Source organism: Cervus canadensis, chromosome 10, assembly GCF_019320065.1.
Source record: "Cervus canadensis isolate Bull #8, Minnesota chromosome 10, ASM1932006v1, whole genome shotgun sequence".
In the NCBI taxonomy this organism is placed as follows: domain Eukaryota; kingdom Metazoa; phylum Chordata; class Mammalia; order Artiodactyla; family Cervidae; genus Cervus; species Cervus canadensis.
In genome coordinates, this window is record NC_057395.1 from 9,118,523 (window position 1) to 9,142,081 (window position 23,559).

Here is a 23,559-nt window from a genome sequence, read left to right on the forward strand (position 1 = left end):
GCTTTTAAAAACAGTAATGTTTAATCTAGGAATTTCCCTGGTACTCCAGTGCTTAGGAATCTGCCTGCTCATGCAGGGGGCACAGGTTCGATCCCTGGTCAGGGAAGACAGCACATGCCTCATGCAGAGCAATGAATCCTGTGCTCCACAACCTCTGAAGCCAGCACCCTAGAGCCCACGCTCAGCATCAAGAGAAGCTACCACAATGAGAAGCCCAAGCACTGCAGCTGCAAAGAACCAGCGCAGCCAAATAAATTACAGAAAGAAAAAAAAAAAGAACCTCAAAGAAAAAAGTAACACTTAATTTAGATGATTTTTAAAATGACATGTGGCACATCCACCATGAAAGAAGAAATCAAATTTAGTGGGGCGGGGGGTGGGGCAGTTTACTTGTAAACCACCCACATGACGGGGTGACGTCAGCATCATGGATGAAAGGCAGGTGCCTCATCAGTTCTCCTGCCACCAACAGCAATTTGGCCTCCATCCATGGACATACTCAAAGTGCTAGGAGGAGAAAACTGCCAACCAAGAGGACTCGATCCAGAAAAGTTGTCTTTCAGAAATGAAGGAGAAACAAAAACTTTCCCAGACAAAGCAAACCTGAGGGAGTTCATCACCACTAGTCTCGCCTCATAAGAAATGCTGAAAGAAGTCCTCACACTGAAATGAAAGGATGTTCAATAGTGACATAAAATAAATTTAAACATACAGCACACTGGTTAAGGCAAGTATGCAGTCAAATCCAGAATATTCTAATATGTAACATGGTGGTATGTTAACAAAGTAACTAGTATTAAGGCTAAAGGATAAGAGTATTCAAAATAACTATACCCCTAGTAAAATATAAAATTCGTAAATCACAAACATTAGCTCAAGTTAGAAATCATTTTACCGGAAAATAACAAATGATCTACTGTTAAGTATTGATATAGGCTTACCCATCAGGACCTTTATTCTGCATAGCAGGAAACTCCTGCTTGTTATTTCCTCCACTCTTTCTCTGCTGACTCAATCGACTCTCATCAGCAGCATCGCATACGTTGTCTGATACTTCCACTTCACTACTTTTGTGCTTCTTTTCTTCTTCAACCTTTAATGAAAGTTTGACACTAAGAATAATTGCTATGTATTTATTATAAAGATCCTTGTTTCCAATTTATTATTTGACTCAGCATTTGCCCGGATTTGAAGTGATAAAGATACTTTTGTGCTTACATTAATTTTATCACAAGTCACTGAAAGTTTTGTAAAATGTGCTTCTTTCTCTTTGAGGGAAAGAAACAAAATTCCCAAAATTTCAAGAAAGGCTTTCTAAATAAGATACAATTATTCCATCCAGTCTTCCCCATCTGACTGGCAGAGATGGAGAAACAGAAACACACCACATGTGTCCTCTTCAGTCTTTACCACCTGGGTTTTCCACGGAACAGTCAGGTGTGGAGGATGCGACACCTTAGTGCCTCAGAAACAGAAAAGCCGCTTTCTTCTTTCTGCACTAAAGCTATTCTTTCCCCACTGCCTTTTCCCATTCTTTTTTCATTTGGATCCAGGAGACAGCAAAAACCTGATGGTGTTCACTGAAATATGTGAACCAAAGTTTACCAAAACACAAGGAGCAGAATGAAACTGAGGAGGTGTTAGTGTGGAATTCTGGAATATAAGGAATGCTTCCCAATCCCACATTCAATAACCATCCAATTTTATAGCTAGAGGGTATAGAAAGAACTATCTTTGCCCCACTATTTACCAGTAGCAGTTTTAAAATCAAAAAAGGTTAAATGAGTTGTTCAAAGCCCCTAAAGTGGCATTCCCTAACATTTTATGGCACCAAAAGAGATGATACAATTCTGTCATCTTGAATCTGATAAAATTACCAAATGAATTCCTCAAATGAATCAGGTAAGTTAAAAGCGTGACTTTGGCAAAGTAATTTAATTCGTTAATTGGGGGTAGGGTTCATTCTCCTTTTTCTTTAAAGGAGAATGGCTACATTTTCCTCTTTTTTTGTCTTACACAGAAGAGCAAGCACGTTTAAACACCTACTACTGAAGAAAGAAAAATCTCACAGCATCTCAAACCTCAGTTTTTCCTTTGGAGATAAACACTTGGATTATTTTCTCTGTTTTTTTGCTGAGAGTTTTATACTATCTATGGGCTTCCCTGGTGGCTCAGATGTTAAAGAATCTGCTTTCAATGCAGGAGACGTGGCTTCGATCCCTGGGTCGGGAAGATCCCGTGGAGAAGGGAACAGCTATCCACTCCAATGATATTGCGGCCTGGAGAAATCCGTGGACAGGGCAGCCTGGCCAGCTACAGTCCATGGGGTCACAAGGAGTCAGACACGACTGACCAACCCTCACACACACACACACTACCTATGTGACAAAATCACACATGTCAAAACTTACTACATTTTAGTAAACAACAGAGTGAAGCGGTCTCTCTCAAAAGAGACATCTGCGAGTGGTGATTAAAGCGTATGTGGGAGTGCATGTATTTGTTCTTAAAAACATCCTGAAGTGGCCATGTTGGAAATCTAAGTGCCCAGGGACTGCAGAAAGCAGAGAAGATCACACAGATTCAACTACAATGAAGAGATTAGAGGGAACACGTGTTCATGTCCCTTCTCTCAGTTTCTGCTTTCTTCCCATTCTGTGGAAATACAACTTCTATTTAATCCAACAGAGTCAAAAAAAACAACAACTGCAAAACCCTCGTTGATCATACTCCTTAAACACTTTCCTTGGTGCTTATTCTGGCTCAGAAGGTCACATGCGAAGGAGCTAAATGAGCTTCCCAGTCCATATGCAAGACTGACAGAGACAGAATTTGATTGATTGAAGGACAAAAGCTACGAAAAGTTTCCTGAATTCCTATTATGTGGAAGGCAGAAATAATCTATTTCTACACAAGTACCTATTTAGATGACCCCACTTTATTCATAAGTAGAAAATCAAAATGGACCAGATCATCCAGAAAGGGAAAAACCAAAGCAAGAGCAAATGAACCTCTACCTCTTTCGGAAGCTGAATTTTCTCTTTTCCCAAAGCTGACAACACGACTTGTAACATGTCTATTTCATTCTTAAACCTCTGCATATCCTTCTGTCCATTCTTCACTTAGATACACTTTGGATGCTCTGTGACTATTCGGTGGAGGAGAATTCCCATTTTCAAATTCGGGTTCCACGCTTTCATCGTCTCTAGCACTGCAATTACCTGCATGCAGTAGCTTCTGGAACCCGTCCTGTATTGGTTTGCTTTTCTCATCAGTATTTTTCATGACAGCAGGAGTACCGTGACTTTTTATTTGAATTATGTGTTTCATCTTACCGGAGCAGACAAGCCACAGACTAGACTGACGTGTCTGTCCAATGTCTAATTTCCGATTTGTGGGATTTTGCCTCATATTGTCTGATATTTGCATATCAAATTCTTGGGCTTCTTTCACTTCAAATGTAACTACCTGCTCCCCTACTTTTTTGTTTTCTGCATCATTATAAAAACTCTCCTCATTTTTGATAAACACATGTTCAATATCTAGTTTATCACTTTCAAGGTCTATTTTATTTTCACTGAAACAAAGCTTTGAAGATGACTGACAAGTGTATCCCGGGGACCCATAGTTCATGCGACGAAAAACCATTTTCGAGACTGGGTTCTTTTTGTTCAGGACATACTTGGAATACTAGAGAGACAGATACTCCAAATGCATCTTTCTCCCCACAATCAGCTATATTATTTGTCGTGTTAGGAGGTATTTCCTTTCTGTTTGCTCCTTCTTTAAGGTGATCATATAGTGGCTCCTCCTTAGGACAGATGATAATTTTGTATTTCTCACAAATCTCACCTAACTTCTGCTTTAAGTCATTTGTGATGGTTCTAACTTCTCTTTCCATTCTAATTTGCCATCTTTGATCCACATTTTTTCATACTTCTCCACACAAGGAGGCCTTGAACATACAGATCCGTCCTGTCTACCACATTCCTTATTTATTTCTGGCTCTTGAGGCAATTTTTGCAGCTGCAAAAGTGGAAGATTAATTGGGTTGATTTGATTTTCAGGTGTCTTTTCTGTCAGGGTACATGTGTGCAAAATAATATAATCCTTAACTAATCCAGTATGGATAAGTAAAAGTCAGAAAATCATTAAAATTTCACTGTTAAATGTCTTAATTTATATGTAACCACTGACAAATCACCAGGTCACAACTAAGAAGTGAAAAATAACTTGCCTTACCGGAAAATAGGAGAAAAACATTAACTCACAAACCCAATTTTGTCACTGCTTGACTGAATTAAACAATTCATACATGTTAAATCTACCAAAAATCAATTAGATGATTTTTAATGTTATAAATGCTTCTTCCCTTAAAAATAGTTCACCTCACAATACCGTATATGGGGAGTCCCTACGGCATGTCTGCTAAGGCTTTGGTTTTCTTTTTTAAGGACTAATATCTGGAGAACAGACAAACTTTATATGACCAGGAGCCAAACTCAATTAACACTAATCAGAAAGAGGAACCAATTCCTAAATTTTCATGTAAATTATATATTATGATAGTGCTATACATCAATACATATTGCCTGCTTACATTCAGCTATGTGTGTGCTAGGTCGTGTCTGACTCTCTGCGACCCCAAGGACTGTAGTCCACCAGGCTCCTCTGGCCATGGGGATTCTCCAAGCAAGAAGACTTCAGTGGGTTGCCACACCCTCCTCAACCCATGCCTTCCCAACCCAGGGGTCGAACCCAGGTCTCCCACATTGCAGGCGGATTCTTTCTGTCTGAGCCGCCAGGGAAGCCCGACAACACTGGAGTGGGTACCCTATCCCTTCTCCAGGGAAATTTCTCGACCCAGGAATTGAAACGGGGTCTCCTGCATTGCAGGCAGATTCTTTACCAGATGAGCTACCCAGGAAGCCCCAACATTCAGTTATATTATGTTCTAATATCCACCAAAGAAAGTAGATAAAGCATTTTTAGTAATATCTACTGATTTCCCACCCTGAAGAGAAATAAATTCGAACGTTATTATTTGCACCCTAAAAACAAAGGTCCAATCTAGAAGGTTCGATTCTCTTAATAGGCAACTGGGTTGATTCTATGACCCCAATCTCTCCCTGAATGTTCATCCCTAAGTCGATTATGCCGAGATCACAGGCAGAATGAATCTTTTATCTTGATGTCAGTGACTGGCGCTTTCAATGGAAAGCCTTGAGCCACTGGGAATGATTTCTCTTTACATATATCTAGGTCAGGGGCCGTCATATTGTTCAGAATTTCAACTGCTTAATCTTACGATTCAGTCTTTGATATCACCTTCTTAATCATGTAATGAAGTTATAAAAATGGCAAAAGTAAACAAGTCAGGAAATTTTTTTCCCTCAATTCCAAAGACGAGCTATAAATTATAATAGATTCTAACAGTATTTTAAGTTGTATAATTAAAGTGCTATAAAAACTATTAAATTATTATCTATCAATTCTAAAAGGGTAATTTTGAAAGGCAATTTTATTTGTTATGGACTCTGTTATACACTGTATTGTATTGGTAAAGCACAGAAAATGGAATTAAACCAGAAATTTAAATTTATAGTTTTACTTGCCTGTGAATCGTTATTTTCATTTCCATGAAGTTTTTCTTGTTCTTCCTCTAACATCACTTCCACATCTAGTTCTCCTGACAAATCTGCATGTTTAGTTAAAATTCCTTAGAATATTTAGATAAAAGACATAATCTTTATTTAAAACACAGATTTAAAACATTGTACCAAATGACAGCTTAAGTCGAAATTTATCTTCAGATGAATATTTACTTGTTTAAGAAATACTTCCAATGATCAAAAACTTCAACAAACCATTTGGGAAACACCAGATGTCACCAGGATACAGGCACACAAACACCTCAAAGCTTCATTCATGAATTCATCCAAGCATCAGCGAAAAAAACACTCAGAAACCAAACAAGGTTTCAAAATACAGGACAGACATATAAAGTCACAGTATATTCTCTTCTCTACTTCATCACAGTACCTTTTAACAACATGCCAAGCTTCAACTGCATTATTCTTCTTAGTTTACAAATTCCTCTTACTTTTTATGCTTTCATCAATTCCTTCATCTGAAATGCTTCCCTGTGCTCTTCTGACAAATTACTTTTCATCTTTTCAGACTCAACCTGCTTTGTGAAGTTGCCCTTGATTACAGCTATCTTTCCCCAGATAAACAGCTATCTCTTTCCTTGTAGCTACCTTAGTACTTTTTTCTAGTGCATCTTTATAGACCTCTCTAGTGATAGACATACATCTAAACTGTAAATTATTTCTTGACATGTCTATCCTCTTGGCTTCTAGACTGCAGAGGGCAAGCTGTTAAAAATCACCTTAGTATGAATAGTCTTTATGTTTTTCAATAATTAATTGTCTACCTAGGTCTCACAAAGAGTCCCAGAGTTCTAAATATAATCCTGCTATCCACTCTCAGATGTATGCTAAATACTAGCCTAAATGAACTTGCTTCTCCAAACTCTCTTTGTTATTTATTATAATCCTATGGTCAGAGGGAGAACGCAGACACCTTGCTAAGAGGTAGTGTTTGGCTGTAGGTTGCATAAAAGGAGTCAGCACAAGGTAGGTTTTGCCACAAACTCGAATCCGGATCCGTCAGAATGATGGTAAGGCCGTGCCCAGGTGGCGCACGGCTGAGTGCCCTGGGCTTCTGCATTACCTTGTTTGCTTTCTCTGTTTTCTGGCAGCGGAGACTGGCCTGGGTGATGGGGCATGGAATTCCCTACCAGAAACATCGCTGCATTTTTCATCTTTTCTTTATCTGTTGCGGTCTTCTGTCCGAGTTCTGTGGGTGCTGACTGATTTTGGGTCACTGATTGGGACACCAACGGACGCCGATCATCAGCTTTCAAATGCCCGGCTCTTTGACAAGTCTCACTACTGAGGCTCAAACTAGTCGAATCCCAGTCTGAAAAATGTGAAAACAAAGTCTCCATTTATCAGGATCTGAGGAAGAAACAACTCTGACTACCTCGTACAAAGTCTTTCTTCAGAGAATCAATCCCACTTCCTCCTTCCCCTGAAACTCACTATTCCTTCAGAGGTTCCTCTCTCTTACCTGTCACTGTCATTCATGAAGAGATGTTACCTAGTGTGTCTCATTTCTTCTACTTTTTACTTTTCTAGTATTACTTTGATTCACTCAATCTTTATTACATACTCTGTATTTCATAAGAACTTTATTATTTTCCTTCAACATACAAATATTTTATTAACAAAATTTATCTCTAATTTATTTTATGTTTAATTTTGCATGATGATTTTGTGTCTTCTAGAGACCATGGTTTTAAAAACACTTTTAATGAATGGTACTACTTTAATTAATGGTAGAAACCTAGACAACGTATTATAAAGCAAAGACATCACTTTGCTGACAAAGGTCCATACAGTCAAAGGTCTGTTCTTTTCAGTAGTCACATGTGAGAGTGGGACCATAAAGAAGACTGAGTGCCGAAGAATTGATGCTTTCAAATTGTGGTGCTGGAGAGACTCTTGAGAGTCCCCTGGACAGCAAAGAGATCAAACCAGTCAATCCTAAGGGAGATCAACCCTGAATATTCATTGGAAGGACTGATGCTGAAGCTGAAGTTTCAATACTTTGCGCACCTGATGCGAACAGCTGGCTCACTGGAAAAGCACCTGATGCTGGGAAAGACTGAGGGCAGGATGAGAAGGGGAGGGCAAGAAGAGAAGGGGGCGGCAGAGGATGAGATGGTTGGACAGCATCGCTGATTCAATGGACATGAACTTGGGCGAACTCCGGGAGATGGTGAGGAACAGAGAGGCCTGGCTGCAGTCCATGGGGTCACAAAGAATCAGGCACGACTTAGCGACTGAACACCACACCATCAACAACTACTTTAATTTCAATGAGATGGTCTTTCCTCAATGTACATATGTCTTCAGAACTCATTTTTAAAGCCTTGGAGAAACATTATACCCTGGAGAAGGAAATGGCAACCCACTCCAGTATTCTTGGCTCTTGCCTGGAAAATCTCTTGGACGGAGGATCCTGGAGGGCTACAGTCCATGAGGTCGCAGTGGTTGAACACCACTTAGCGACTAAACAGAAACATCATAAACTCACATAAGAAATGATAGCCTTGTGTGTGACTAATTGTTTCCATGTGAAAATAGCTAAGTCTAGGACCACACTGGACCCAAGGAGCACAGAGGGCCATGAGACAGGAATGAATACACCACAAAAAGCTAAAACTGTTAGACCTACATTTCTTAAGGGAAGTCAAAGAAACAAGCAAGAAATGTAAAAGTGAAACGTAAAACCCTGTGTCAACACAAGGGCCCCTTTATCATTTTACATCGAATCACTTCAATGGTTTAAAACTGTGGTTCTCAAGTGTCTGCTCAGAATTGCTGAAGTCCAGAGACCCATCGGGTCAGGGGGTCCAAGAAGTCAGAACTCTTTTCACAACAACACTAAACGTTACTTCCATTCTCATGCTGTTCTGAGGGCACAGTGGCGTTCTTCAGAGACACGATGTGTGATATCATAACACTAAGGACTAATGGAATTAGCAACTATGATGGTGTGTGCTTGTATTTTAAGTTTTTCCGTTTTTATTTTCCAATACAGTGAACAACAATAGACTTAAACAAAGTTCCTCGGAATTCTCAATAATTTTTAGAAGTATAAAAGGATCCTATAGCCAAAAACTTTCAGAATCACTGTTTTGAAAGATTATGTCTATCGAATTTAAGGTATGATTATTTCCCCTACTTCTCATAATCAAAGACACCACAAACATACACACACACAGTCTGCTAATCAAAACATCTGATTGGCCTACATTCATCTGTGTAACAAAACTAAGCTGAAATAATTGTAAGTTGAAATACAACTGACATGTTAGCAAGTGAAGCTTTACTCTAGGTAAAGATCAGAGTTCAAATAAGAATTTTTGGACACTGGAAAAATCTTAGGGTCTAATAATTAATCTCTGAGAATTCCGGAGAGTATAGAGATTCCAAACTGAGAACTTAAGGGGTATCGAAACATATACAGAAACATCTTGAGTTCAAGCTTACATTTTAAACATTTCTTGTTCATATGCTTGTAAATATCTTTTTTTTTTGAAAACGTGGAAACCAACAATTATGTTTGCCTTATGTATGTCCAATTCTTCAATTAAATTTGCAAAAAGAAGTTAAGAGTATGAAGAGCTAGCATTTGAAATATTTCAGTGTTCCTCTTTCCAGACGGGACTTCCCTGATGGCTCAATGGTGAAGCGTCTGCCTGCAATGCAGGAGCCAGAGTTAAGTGTGTATCGCAAAATTTACCTGAATTAGATGTTTGTGGATCTTTCGTTCCTACTGTTTTATTAGGAACAGAATCTTTCACTCCGACTGCGGGCTGAATGGGTTTGGAAACAAGTTGATTAATAAATAATGTGCATATGATACAATCCACAGTTCATAAATCAAGATAAAAGCATAAACATTTTTACCTTCACATTAGGATATTTCTCAGGAGACTCTAAAAGGCAAAAGGGACATAGAGTTAATCACATGTAAATATGAAAGCCAGCCGTACATTCATGCAGAGTTAGTACCGAGCAGAATCCTCGTGCGCCTTGACACTGAATACATTTGGTTTCAGTGTCTTGTTTTTAGGGAGATGTTAGGACACTGGCAAGACAGACATATGAATCCATTATAGATAGTGAAGAAAAACATAGGAATACAGGTTTAACAAAACATGCAGTAAGATTTCAAAAGTAACATCATGTTTTCAATGACTTTAGAAAATATTAAAGAGCACACAGACCAATGTGAACATGCTGACTGATGAGGAGAAAATTAATCTTAATCAGAGGAGCAAATCATGACCCCAAGAAGATACATGTGAAAGCTGATGGTAAAATGCAACAGTGTATCTTGAATCCAATACAACAGTAACAGTTACACCGTTACACAAGCATTTAACATGTTCTTCAATCTGTCCAGTCATTTAAGAAGTGCACAGTTGGGATGGCAGTTCAGCCGAAAATGTAATTCATTTCTCATCAGAGAAAGCAATGACCTGATTAGCTCCAATATACACTTGTAGAAAAACGTTTCACAAAAGTATTCATTTTTTTCCATACCCACGTGGGCTACTGCTATGCCTGCATGTCTGGGCTCCCCTAGTTCAGCCATCTTAAAGTTTCTCAATCCACTCACGCAAGAAGGCATGAAAGACACACCTACGAAATAATGCCCGAAAGATTTTCAACATTGAAATACAATGATCAAAAAGAAAATAATAAATTTAATTGCCACACAATTATTAGACGTTAAAAATCTTGCATGTTTTAAAATCAGTGTAGTATTTCTTGAAAATAGCAATTCTAGCATTTAGGGAATGAACCCTATCAATCTGTTTTGTTTCAAAACTTAGTTTGGTTGGGTACATCATGCTAATGCTTAAAAGGATTTCTGTGAAACAACTGTCAAAAAAAGCAGTTATCTTATAAAAAAACAAGTCAATCCCTCCATATTCAAATTAATCGAATTTGAATAACAAATACCAGTACAACATACATCTTTGATGTCTATAGTTACTTGGAGTAGCTGGGGTTGACCCTACTTCTAGCACCCGCTCCCACCTCCAGGATTCGCTGGAGCAATAATGATCTTATCTCTTTTCAGGGTAAATACACTCAAGTCATCTAGAAGGCGTTCTCTCAAGTGTCCTCATCAACTCCAAACTCACCTCCCTAAAGCCTTCCTTTCCTCCCTTTGTCCTTTCACTAGAGTCTTTCCTCTATAAAGGGTAATCTCTGCATCCGTGGTCTTAATTTTTCCCCCTTTACATTCTTTCTATGGATCATCCCACCACTTCTTTTTCCTTCTTTGCTTGGCAATGGTATCTCACACCTATAATTGTACTTCGACTCTTTGCTTCCCTCTGGCTATAGACATGCTCAGAAAGAAAAACAAAATAATGCTTTTCCTTGATCCTGTGATGTCCTGCACTAGCCAGTTCTCTTCTTCCAGATTTCTCTAAATGCAAGGCTACACCCTCGCTTGTTAGAAACGCAGAATCTCAGACCTCGTGCTCAGCATGTCCACTTCACACAGGGTCCCAGGCGCCTAATTAAAATTTGAGAAACTCTGGTCTATACAGAGTCTGCTTCTACATGACTTCAACTTAATTTGTTCTCCTGAAATCTTAGCCTCAACTTCCTCACTCTAACACATCCCCCCAGACTGAAACTGTATTACAAGTTGGAAACTTTGCAGTGGACTCTCGATCAGGCTGTAGGTGCCTTGATCTCCCTATCATGTCCCCCGCTCTCTCCTTCTTTCCAGGTCTCTTCTTTTGGCCTATGGGACACCATCCTATAAAGCAGCGACATTTTGCATGACATCAATTTGCAAACATTTACAGCTGAGCACCTATGCCCATGTTCCTCCACAAAGGATAATGCACAGCTCTGCATGCCTAGGGACCTCAATCCTGAATCCTCCATAACAATGAGGAAAACAGAAAGGGGGGAAAATTTTGCTGCTCTTCTCTGATAAGTTTAGGTGCTGGAAGCTCACTTCACATTCACCGTCCACGTCAAATACTCCCTTTTCCTAAAGACCTATCTTACTTATGGCCCCCTCCCCCATAGGCCCTTGCTTCTTTTTCCTTCATTTCCTCCCTCTGCCTCTGTCATCCTCCATTCCCTCTTTCCTCTTATTTCTCAACCTTCCTTCGGTTGTTGAGTATCTTGAAACAGAACCAATAATTTTTTCTTTTGTCCATGTGCCATGTGGAGTCTTAGTTCCCTGACCAGGGATCGAGCCTCCACCCTTGCACTGGACAGTCTTAACATTTGGACCTCCAAGAAGTCCAGGAACTAATAATTTAGCTCCTTAAACTGGATTCTCAATTTCATCTGTGCCTGACACCTGATAAGATACACAATTTCCCTCCTCTCCTCATCTTTTTCCTCCCTACGCATCTGACAGGTGTTTTTTTTTTTTTTGCCTGTCAGAATATTCCCATTATAAATCAATGTTCTGTCAAATAACCTTTCTATAAAATACAGTTCTTACCTTCTGCTTGTCCATTTGATGTATTTTTTCCTCTTTGATCTCCAGGTAAATGATCCAGAAACGTCTGTGGAACACTCTCAGAGATACTCTGCTAAAATGAATATTGAGTTCCATGAAGGTTTCCTAATGTCTTCCTAAGAAAACACCCTACTTTTAAAAACTGCCTACATTTAACCCAGTTAAGACAGGTTTTGCCAAGATCTCACAGCTGCCAATTGACAGAACCTGGATGCTGACTTCATACACTGCTGGATCACCAGGCAGTGGCTGTCAGCAATGAAGACATCAAGCCCTTCCTATCTCCTTCCATAGCTGCCACCTTCAAACAGGGCATCGTTACTTTATGTTACCTCAGGTATGGCTGCCATAAAGGTACTCTGCCCTGCTACTTAAGTTTAGTCGCTCAGTCATGTCCGACTCTTTGTAACCCCATGGACTGTAGCCCGCCTCGCTCCTCCAGCCATGGGATTTTTCCAGGCAAGAGTACTGGAGTGGATTGCCATTTCCTTCTCCAGGGGATCTTCCCGACCCAGGGATCGAACCTTTCTCTAATACATTGTAGGCAGACGGGAGGGGGGTTCTAGGTGGGCGGCCGGAACCCACAGATGCGGTGTGCACCAACGTCAACAAGTCATGTGGGAAACGAGATCACAGTTACTGGGAACTGTATCGAGACAAAACTGGAGGACCAGGTTCACACAGGAAAAAGCAAGTGTCATCTTCTTCCTTCAAGTGACGGGGATCTACTAAACAAGTAAAGGCATTACATCATCACAAAAATATTTTATTTGGTGCCATGCTTTTATTCAAATGAAAGGGAAAAGACTGCCCTGCACGAGGAAGTAGCAAGTTCAATTCGGTTCAGTCGCTCAGTCATGTCCGACTCTTTGTGACCCCATGGACGGCAGTACGCCAGGCCTCCCTGCTCATTGCCAACTCCCAAAGTTTACTCAGACTAATGTCCATTGAGTCAGTGATGCCATCCGAACATCTCATCCTCTGTCGTCCCCTTCTCCTCCTGCTTTCAATCTTTCCCAGCATCAGGCTCTTTTCTAATGAGTCAGTTCTTTGCATCAGGTGGCCAAAATTTCAGCTTCAGCATCAGTCCTTCCAATGAATATTCAGGACTGATTTCCTTTAGGATGGACTGGTTGGATCTCCTTGCAGTCCAAGGGACTCGCAAGAGTCTTCTCCGACAACACAGTTCAAAAGCGTCAATTCTTTGGCACTCGGCTGTCTTTATAGTCCAACTTTCACATCCATACTTGACTACCGGAAAAATCATAGCTTTGACTCGATGGACTTTTGTTGGCAAAGTAATGTCTCTGCTTTTTAATATGCTGCCTAGATTGGTCATAACTTTTCTTCCAAAGAGCAAGTGTCTTTTAATTCCATGGCTGCAGTCACCATCTGCAGTGATTCTGGAGCCCAAGAAAATACAGTCTGTCATTGTTTCCACTGTTTCCCCATCTATTTCCCATGAAGGGATGGGACCGGATGCCATGATCTTAGTTTTCTGAATGTTGAGTCTTAAGCCAACCTTTTCACTCTCCTCTTTCACTTTCATCAAGAGGCTCTTTAGTTCTTCAATTTCTGCCATAAGCGTGGTGTCATTTGCATATCTGAGGTTATTGATATTTCTCCCAGCAATCTTGATTCCAGCTTGTGCTTCATCCAGCCCAGCGTTTCTCATGATGTACTCTGCACATAAGTGAAATAAGCAGGGTGACAATACATAGCCTTGATGTACTCCTTTCCCTGTTTGGATATTTGGCCTTGGAGTAGAGAATGAAGCAGGGCAAAGGCTAATAGAGTTCTGCCAAGAGATCACACTGGTCATAGCAAACACCCTCTTCCAACAACACAAGAGAAGACTCTACACACGGACATCACCAGATGGTCAATTCCGAAATCAGGTTGACTATATTCTTTGCAGCCAAAGATGGAGAAGTTCTATACAGTCAGCAAAAACAAGACCGGGAGCTGACTGTGGCACAGACCATGAACTCCTTATAGCCAAATTCAGACTTACATTGAAGGAAGTACCAAATATGACAGTATTGTACAGGAGGGCATTAAAGAGAAAAACAAAAACCAAAAACCTATAAGCAAATCTCCAGACTGGACAGTAAGCACACTAGACACTGTGCATCACCCAAAGTGTCCATGAAACTGCAATTAAAAAGCTAATTTGGCTTTAAAAACAGCCAAACGGAAATGGTAACAGTCATTCTAAAACAAACTGCACAGCCAGGAGGAATGAAAAGATTAACAAGTATATTTTAGAAAGATTACTCTGGCAGCAACATAAAAAAGGACATCAGGGTATCCAAACGAGAAAAGAATATTTCAAGATTATAGGTGAGACAGTGAGTTATGGTGATAAGATATGAAAACTGATAAGCAGGCAGAAAATACTGAACTTCCTGAGTGACTGGAGCTGGTAATTTCAAGGAAGTTTGGAGTCCAGGATCTTTCCTACTGTGGCTGAAATTCAGTGATGCTGTCTACTAGGATGGGGAGGACGGATGAAGGGATAGCTTATAAAGAGTCAGGGATGAGGGAAGCGTCAGGGATAATGCCTTCAGTTTGGGGTATAATAAATTATTTTGACGCATGCAAGGGACTCAGAAGAAAGGATTTGGGTACAAACATTTGAATTAGAAAGAGATAAACTTATTCAGGAAAAACATATACTTTAATTATTTGTAAAAGATACTAACTTGGTATAATTAATGCAAACCTAGGCAGAATTCTGAACTTTTGAAAATAAAACAATACCAGGGGAAGAAAACTATGAGATTAAAATGGTCAATTATATATTTCAACATGTTTCAAAGATATAAAAATATACTTTTAAAAATATATGCAAATACTCGTTTCTGTCATATTACCATAATAAGCATTTTTAAGTTTAATGAAAAGGTTTAATTGTAAAACACCCATTCAAGATGCTACAAGAAGACTCTGTTTTAAAATTGATCTTAAAAGACAAGTTTTAATTTGTAGAAGAGAAATGCTTATGTGAGGATGGAATTCTGAGGCATTTTAAAGTACTACTATGACGTAAGAGAGAAACAGAAAACCCTACTTGAAAAGATCTCATTCAAAATTGATGGAGAAATCAAAAGGTTTACAGATGAAACAAAAGTTAAGAGGATTTAACACCACCAAACCAGCCTTACAACAAATACTAAAGGGACTTACAGCCAGTAAACACAAGAGAAAGGAAAGATCTACAAAAACAAACCCGAAACAATTAAGAAAATGTCAACAGGAACATATATATCGATTATTACTTTAAATGTAAATGGATTCAATGCACCAACCAAAAGATACAGAATAACTGAATGAATACAAAAACAAGAGCCATATATATACTGCCCACAAGAGACCCGCTTCAGACCTAGAGACAAATACAGACTGCAAGTAAATGAGTGGAAAAAGATATTCCATTTGAATGGTAACCAAAAGAAAGCCAGTGTGGCAATCCTTATTTCACACAAAACAGACTTTAAAATGAAGAATATCATAAGAGACGAAGAAGGACACTGATAACGATCAAAGGGTCAATCCAAGAAGAAGACATAACAATTGGAAATATTTATGCCCCCAGCATAGAAAAACCACAATACACAAGGCAAGCAGTAACATGCATAAGAGGGGAATTCAAAAGCAACACAGTCATAGTGGGGGACTTTAACACACCACTTACACCAATGGACACATCATCAAGACAGAGAATCAATCAGGAAACACAAAACTTCAATGAAACATTAGACCCAATGGACCTAGTTGATATCTTCAGGACTATCCATCCAAATGCAGAAGAATACACTTTGTTCTCAACTGCACATGGCACACTCTCCAGGACAGACCACATCTTGGGCCACAGACCAAGCCTCAGGCAATTTTATTTATTTATTTATTTTTCTTTTTTAATATGGAACGCTTCACGAATTTGCGTGTCATCCTTGCGCAGGGGCCATGCTAATCTTCTCTGTATCGTTCCAATTTTAGTATATGTGCTGCCGAAGCGAGCACAGGCAATTTTAAAAAATTGAAAATGTGTATCACGTATCTTCTCTGACCACAACACTATGAGACTAGATATCAACTACAGGGGAAAAATGGCAAAAAACACAAATTCATGGAGATTAAACAATTCATTACTGCATAATGAAAAGGTTATTGAAGAAATAAGCAGGGAAATCAAAAGTTTCCTAGAAACAGATGACAACAAAAACACGACAACCCAAAACCTACGGGATTCAGTAAAAGCACTTCCAAGAGAGAAGTTGATAGCAGCACAATCCTACCTCAAGGACAAGAAAAGCACTGAACAGGCAACACTCTACATTTAAAAAAAAAAAAAAAAGAACCAAACCCCCTAAAGTCAGCAGAAGGAAGGAAACTGTGGTTGACTTTATTTTTCTGGGCTCCAAAATCACTGTAGATAGTGACTGCAGCAATGAAATTAAAAGACGCTTACTCCTTGGAAGGAAAGTACGACCAACCTAGATAGCATATTAAAAAGCAGAGACATTACTTTGCCAACAAAGGTCCGTCTAGTCAAGGCTATAGTTTTTCCAGTGGTCTTGTATGGATGTGAGAGCTGGACTATAAAGAAAGCTGAGCACTGAAGAATTGATGCTTTTGAACCGTGGTGTTGGAGAAGACTCTTGCGAGTCCCTTGGACTGCAAGGAGATCCAACCAGTCCATCTTAAAGGAGATCAGTCCTGGGTGTTCATTGGAAGGACTGATGCTGAAGCTGAAGCTCCAATACTTTGGCCACCTCATGTGAAGAGTTGACTCATTTGAAAAGACCCTGATGCTGGGAGGGATTGGGGGCAGGAGGCGAAGGGGATGACAGAGGATGAAATGGTTAGATGGCATCACAGATTCGATGGACATGTTTGGGTGGACTCCGGGAGTTGGTGATGGACAGGGAGGCCTGGCATACTACAGTTCATGGGGTCACAAAGAGTTGGACACGACTGAGCATCTGAACTGAACTGAACTGAATGTAGGGTTTTACAGTCTACAGGTTTTACGTTTAGACCATGTTTTCCTTGATAGCACCCTAGATTTGACCTTAGCCAAGAAGCCATTTCTGTCTTTTTGCGTCATGTGACAATTGGACAGGTGGAGATGCTGTAAAGGGGATACAGATATTGAACCCAGTGAGTCCTGGTTCCTTTGTATTTAATAGTGCTTTTTTTTGTCTCATAGCTTATCCTTCTCACTGATTTTACTTTCAGCTGGTTCATAGCAAGAGTCTCCGTTCCCCCATGTTTCAGTGTCATTTTCTTCTCTTGCCTAGAAGCTGTCACTGGCAGCCTCTTCAAGGGCCATCAGGCTTCTGTTTACAAACTCATGAAGCCCTTTGGGTTTCCATTTCTTTCTCTGTATCCATTCGGGTCCCACCTACATCCAGGTTCAAAAGCATTCTCACATGTTTTAGTTCTTTTTTAATGGCAATACCTCATTTTTGGGCGTCACTGACTCAATGGACATGAGGTTGAGCAAGCTCCAGGAGTTGATGATGGACAGGGAATCCTGGTGTGATGCAGTCCATGGGGTCACAAAGAGTCAGGCGTGACTGAGTGAACTGCACTGAACCCCATTTTTAATATCCGTATCTGTGCCAGTTATTTATTGCTAACAAATTGTATTAGAGATCACCCAAAGCCTAGTGGCTCAAAACAGCATTTCCTTTGTTCACAAGTCTGTGTTGGAGCAAGGCTCAGTGAGTGAGCCCAGCTCATTTCTTCTCCAGTCTTCATCAGCTGGGATGTCGTGAAGGTGGGGACCAGAGTCATCTGAAGACCTGTTCATGCACACGTCCGGCAGTTGGAGCTGGCTTTTGGATGGGTCATTAGGTGGGGGCGGTCAGTGGGGACACTGACACGTGCTCAGTATGTAGCCTGGGCTTCTTCAAAGCGTGGTGACTGATGCTAAGAGTGGGCTTCCCCACGGAGCCAGTCAGAAGCTATTTAGCTTGAGAGATCACATTGCAGTTCCCCCAGACTCTGTCCACTAGAATCAGTTACTGAGGCCAGCACATATTTAAGGAGAGGGAATTTCACAAGAAACTTGTCAAAGAATTTGTAGACATGTTTGAATACCACCGGCTCCACTCACCTCGACTTACCAAGTAATCTTTCTGTCTAAATGAAAGTTCTTTCCAACTCTGTGTCACTGAAATTCCAGCAAATATTTTTTGTGTGTTTTCTTTGGTATAGTCTCTTATTCTGTGGAAAGTAACAAAGGATTACAAGAAAGAGGCATTTTTCTCTTGTTCAGAAAAATGTATGGATCATCTCACTAAACTCTTAGGAGACGGGATATCTTTAGCCTTGCAAATCATTTCTCTTTGGAATGCAATTCAAATTAGCAAAAACTATTTCTAGTTCAGAAAAAGGCTTATTGGATTAAAATCCATACTTAGAAGATTTATTAATTACAGCCTTATTTTCACAATCTTCTTTTGGGAGGCATTTATTAACTCAGCCTCAGATAACTCAATACAGTATACCTCAAACTTCTTTAAAAAACCATGGGACATGTTGGGGGGGAAGGAGTAAGAGACGTTCTACTAAGGGGTGACTTGCAGTCATTCCATGGAGGAATGATAGAAAAGTACTATTATAGAACAATAAAAGAGTGTAAAATCAAGGGCAAATGTTGTGTGACAAAGATGATGACAGTGAAGACTATATTTTGTGACTCTTGGTGGTTTAAACTTCTTTCTTGATTCTCTGAGTAATTCCTGGTCCTACATTCATCAATACAGATACCATCATATTTATTTGATCCTTGGTTTGTGTTAGGCTGTGTTCAGTCCACTTCCCTCATTACCAAATGTCATTTGTTTTATTCTTGCAGATTGATGATCGTCCAGCAGAGCTGGAAACTGTATGTTCACAATGTCTGCACATGAATGCAAAAATTCAGGTTCTTCGAGAGGAGTTATTATTCATGACAGGAATGCAAAAGAAATGTGAAGAACTAGAGAAGAATAACAAGAAGCTGGAGCAAAAAATAGTGAACCTCAAAAGTCACATAGAAATGAATATGACAGAGCACAGTCAAGTAGAGCAGTATAAGCAGGAGATTGAAGAAAGAGCGAGACAGGAGCTAGTAGAGAAATTAAAAGAAGTCAACACGGTTTTACAGGTTAATTTGTTGATCTGTCATATCCTTGAATTCACCTCACTGTAAATTACATTGGATGTGTACAGCTTATGTGTTTCCTCTGCTTCCCTTAGAGCAGTTTGTTTGGTAGATTTCTGGAAGGAAGGGGGCACTTGTCTGTCTCTGAAGAGAGAAATATTTCAATTTCCATCACAGTTATCACTCAATTGATCTTTCAGAATGATTCTGACTAGAGGATCCTTTTACTTATAAGACCAGCTGGTATAAAACAAGACCATGAGAAGGAAACAAAGTACTGTGGTTTAGAATGGGTACCATCCTCTTGAATTATTCTCAAGTTGTCTTGTTCAGTTTTTAAAATTTTAAGTTGATCCTCCTATTATTTGAATTATCAGGTTACATAAATACTACTATAACATTGATTCCAGTTTAATTTTATAATTCAGATTTAATTCATTTCACATTGACCATGATTATTTTAAAGTTTCACTTTTCTTTTTTTCACATTTAAAATTGCTCTCTGAATTACTGACTCAAAACTAAAGGGAACAAATATAATTATTCACGTTATAATCATTAACAAAAGAAATATATCTTTTAAAATTTGACTTAGATACAAGCAGCATCTCAAGAAAACTTAGAGCAGGCACAAGAGGAGCATATTGCTTCCTTCAGAAGTCAGATGGAACTCAGAATGAAAGAGTTGGAATCTGAAGTCTTCAAGATGGAAACTTCTGAAGCAGATTTGGAAAAATATAAGAAACTCTACCTCGAAGAACTAAAAGTTAGGAAGTCATTGGAAAAGAAGCTAGACAAGTAAGTCAAAACACAGAATCACAAAATAAATGTAGTCCATTAATTTGTCTCTGAAGCCTAGTTTTCATAGAGCCAGGTTCTTGAGATTAGTAGGCAGTGAAAGCTAACTAGACAGTCCCTGCTAAGGGGGCGCCCTAAGACAGATTAGTGACACTACGTCCTGGTGCGTTTTCCTACACTGTGTAAAAGCATGCTTGTGAAGTCGGGCCACGTTCACACAGGGGTGAAAGGCGGGGTAGTTCACAGAGGGGCTGACGCTGGCATGGTGGCCTGACTGAGGGAGGGTGTGGAGGCTGGAAGGGGCAGATCCCACCTGCACCGCCCTCTGAAAGCAGAGCACTCCTAGGACGCCTTTCATAAGCCCAGAGAGCATACAGCAAAGGAGCAGGGACCCAGGGCACGTTCTGCTAGTCGATGCCTAAAATAAGCGCACACAAGGGAAGCACGGGTGCTCCCAGAGAGGGTTCAGGGCTGTGGGACGTGATGCTGGGATGTGGGGTGTGGCTTCCGGGGAAGGAGCTCGGTGGGGCCGCTCTCCCTGTTTGTGGAGCGCGATGCCTCACGCTGTAAAAACATGCACTGAATGCCGTTTCAGCTTTTTGCCTTTTTAAATGAAACCAAAAATCCTCTTCAGACTTTTTTTTTCTTTTTTTTAAATGAAAAACAGGTGCCTATGTAGGCCCCTCGTAGAAGTGAAGTAACATAAAATGAACTTTGGAAAAGCAGGGGATGCTTGTAATTGTTCCTGGGGCCGTTTTAGCCCTTTTCAGTCTCACCCACTGACTTTCTCATCCTACCTCGAGACTGTGGCTCTAGGTGATTCCTCAGAGGCAAGTGCTTTATTTTTCCGAGGTCATGAGTGAAACATTTATACAAGGGGGGTGAAAGCAAATGCTTGAAAGTGGCCTTGTGGGAGGTGTGATCCTTCATCCCTGAACTGTTTCCTGGGGGCAGGCGTGTCCCAGAGGCGGCAGGCGTCACTGTGAGCCCACCTCCCGTTCTCTCTGACGCCCTTTCTCTCCTCCCCCAGCTGTGACTTGTTACCTGAGGAGCCCCAGACACACGTGAGCTTCTTTAGAACAAGGTCAGAGCTGTCACTGTTTACAGCAGGTCTGCTCTCTGCTTCCAGTGCTCACACGGTGTGACGGGAATTCCATTTACTGTGCGGCAGCTTACAAAATGCAAATCCTTTAGGGAATCGTGAACAAAACTGGTGTTTTCCATCTTCCCCAGGACTAATTGGAGGCTGGCAGAGATGAGCACCGAACTTGAGGTGGAGAAACAGCAGAACAGGTCTTTACTGAGCACTCTCACCCCGAGGCCAGTCCTGGAGCCGCCCTCGCAGAAGAAATTTCCATAATACTTCAATATGAATCTTTCTCCAAAAACAAACATAGGATTTTCTACCTCAATTCCATGCCCTTCAAATAACAGCATGGCGACTGACTTGATCAAGTTTAGTTCTACTATCTTTTTTTCCTTGGGTTTAGCATGTCCAATATGAATGATTCTTATTTTCAACTTCTGAGCTGTTTATTTGACTTATGTGCACTAAGTAAGAGCCATAATTAACTGTGCTAACCAAGGAGACAAAAATTTTATGTTTCTTTTGTCCTAGATTTCTATTTTTAAGATACTTACTAATTTCTTAAATTTCTTGAAAAGCTGCATTTAAATTCTACTTTAGAAATGAAATCTTATTGCCTAGTAACCGAACATATACTTTCAGATATTTGACCTCCTTTCTAATTGATTTCACCTTGGCAAGTGTTCATAATCATCTCCAAGCTCCGCTGAACCCACTGCAGTTTTTCTACCCCTAAGCATAAGTGAATGACTGGCATTGAAACACTAACCATATATGGATGTTTTTGTATTTGAAGGAATCCTATATAAATCCTTTTTATGAATTAAACAAACTTGTAGCACTATATCAGAAGATTAATTTCTAGTTTTCGATCAACATTTTGGTCATTTTCTTACACAAGAATGCATCTTTAATCGCTATTTTACTTATAGCCTTGTTACTTAAATTTCTAAAAAATATTTTCTGAGCAATTGTAGAACGTTTCTAAATTTGTAGTTAAAGCAAACATTAAAAAATTTTAAATGAAGCTCACTTTTGTCTCTATCTCAACAGCACCTGGATGATTGATGACTAAGAGCAATGATGGGGAGTCTAAATTGCAGCTAGTTTTCGTTGTGTAATCGTTGTGATTACAATATCCATTTTAGTCAGAGCACACGGGTTTGTGGTTTTGATGGTGTTTTCATGATGGTTATGGTGCAGATAAAAATAGCCCTTGTTAAATGCAGTCTCAACCTGTGTTCCCATTTGGCTTCTTGCCATCATAGAGCAATCTAAGGTTTCTTCGACAGCACTGCGGCTACGTTGGGTCTTAGTACTTGAGAGCCGTGAACCTGGAGGACGTGCTTTAGCTGTGCAGTCACAGCGGGCCTCCAGACACTTCATCCCAAGTCAGACACTGCCCCACGCAGGCCTCAGGGGAGGAAGCAAAGGCTCAGTCCCCATCCCAGGGGCGGGCTGCCTACCGCAGACCCAAGTTCACGGTGCTGTGAGCACACACATCTTTTCAAAGAAGAGATTGGGAACCAAGCAAGCACTTCTTAGTTCCTTCTCCCAAACTCACCTGTTGGGTAAATCTCGCTTCTCATGAGGAGGGTAGGAGTATAAGTCCTCCACTTGAAACTTCAGCTTGAGGAGATGAAGTTCAACTGCAATTTCTGACCAGATTTAGATTATAGTTGAGATTACACTCATGCTTTTTGTACATACCAATTAATTATGACAGCTTGGATAGAAGTATGCTAAATAGTAAAGAGAGATCTTATTTGTGTTTTAAATTGTGTCCTAAATAACTCAAAATGTGGATAATTCATTTTGCTGATTCATTTTAATAAACCAAGTTTTATCTGGAGGAAACGAACATCCTTTTAAGATGAATCTCTTCAGTTTTGGCCTGCTTGATTCAACTGAAGATTTCCTCTTTCAAGTTTCCTGTCCTGTGTTTAAAAGATATTTATGCTTTACAAATTAACTATATCGACTGCTACAAATAGGAGTTTGATATTGATTTATTTTTGTTCATGCATTTAAGACATATAATTTAAAACATTTATTAAATGCCACAAGCATTATTGAACTATGTAACAAGGTTTTACATATTCATTTTCTCGATGTTACAGTTAAAAATCTATATGTTTTCTTAATCTGAGGAAGGAGCTGGCATAGGACTCTAGACTCAGTAAGAAGTCCATTGGCCTTGTTACTTCTTTTGTAGAATTAGGAACTTTGACTAAATCAATGACTCTCGTACCTTAAAAAAAAACTTTTTTTTTTCCAAAGAAAACAACCTTTCTTTTAAAAAACACTTCTGAGTGGAACGGTATTATATGAAAGAGACAAGTATAGAGCCGTTTAGCTAAAGGAGTGGCCAGAG

The 23,559-nt window shown here is 39.9% G+C and overlaps 4 protein-coding genes and 1 non-coding gene across 16 annotated transcripts in view; 2 read left to right on the forward strand and 3 right to left on the reverse strand.

The window, feature by feature from the left end:
* The window catches only part of LOC122447860 (ankyrin repeat domain-containing protein 26-like), a 578,892-nt gene that overhangs the window by 393,701 nt on the left and 161,632 nt on the right, over positions 1 to 23,559 (reverse strand). The window lies entirely within an intron of this gene.
* LOC122447862 (ankyrin repeat domain-containing protein 26-like) overlaps positions 1 to 23,559 on the forward strand; it is a 378,001-nt gene that overhangs the window by 294,558 nt on the left and 59,884 nt on the right. The window lies entirely within an intron of this gene.
* On the reverse strand, positions 289 to 12,318 carry LOC122447869 (coiled-coil domain-containing protein 144B-like). The gene is made up of 8 exons (XM_043478592.1): positions 12,124 to 12,318; positions 10,182 to 10,280; positions 9,543 to 9,571; positions 9,376 to 9,448; positions 6,736 to 6,984; positions 5,616 to 5,698; positions 942 to 1,093; positions 289 to 663 (listed from the first exon to the last, which is right to left on the reverse strand). The coding sequence occupies exons 2-8, from the start codon at positions 10,267 to 10,269 to the stop codon at positions 426 to 428; spliced, it is 912 nt and encodes a 303-aa protein (XP_043334527.1). The 5' UTR covers positions 10,270 to 10,280; positions 12,124 to 12,318; the 3' UTR covers positions 289 to 425.
* Positions 16,061 to 16,167, reverse strand: LOC122448989. Its single transcript, XR_006271810.1, has one exon. It is a non-coding gene; the product is annotated as a U6 spliceosomal RNA (small nuclear RNA).
* LOC122447885 (ankyrin repeat domain-containing protein 26) lies at positions 18,843 to 22,212 on the forward strand. Its single transcript, XM_043478618.1, has 3 exons — positions 18,843 to 19,303; positions 19,896 to 20,098; positions 21,332 to 22,212. The coding sequence occupies exons 1-3, from the start codon at positions 18,989 to 18,991 to the stop codon at positions 21,456 to 21,458; spliced, it is 645 nt and encodes a 214-aa protein (XP_043334553.1). The 5' UTR covers positions 18,843 to 18,988; the 3' UTR covers positions 21,459 to 22,212.

Coding starts and splice junctions, on each gene's coding strand:
- LOC122447885 (XM_043478618.1), top strand. CDS start 18,989: ATGTCATTTGTTTTATTCTTGCAGATTGATGATCGTCCAGCAGAGCTG. Junction 19,304..19,895: donor AAGTCAACACGGTTTTACAG/GTTAATTTGTTG, acceptor AATTTGACTTAG/ATACAAGCAGCATCTCAAGA. Junction 20,099..21,331: donor TTGGAAAAGAAGCTAGACAA/GTAAGTCAAAAC, acceptor CATCTTCCCCAG/GACTAATTGGAGGCTGGCAG.
- LOC122447869 (XM_043478592.1), bottom strand. CDS start 10,269: ATGCCTTCTTGCGTGAGTGGATTGAGAAACTTTAAGATGGCTGAACTA. Junction 1,094..5,615: donor ATGAAAATAACGATTCACAG/GCAAGTAAAACT, acceptor CTTTCATTAAAG/GTTGAAGAAGAAAAGAAGCA. Junction 664..941: donor CAGAATAAAGGTCCTGATGG/GTAAGCCTATAT, acceptor CTTTCATTTCAG/TGTGAGGACTTCTTTCAGCA.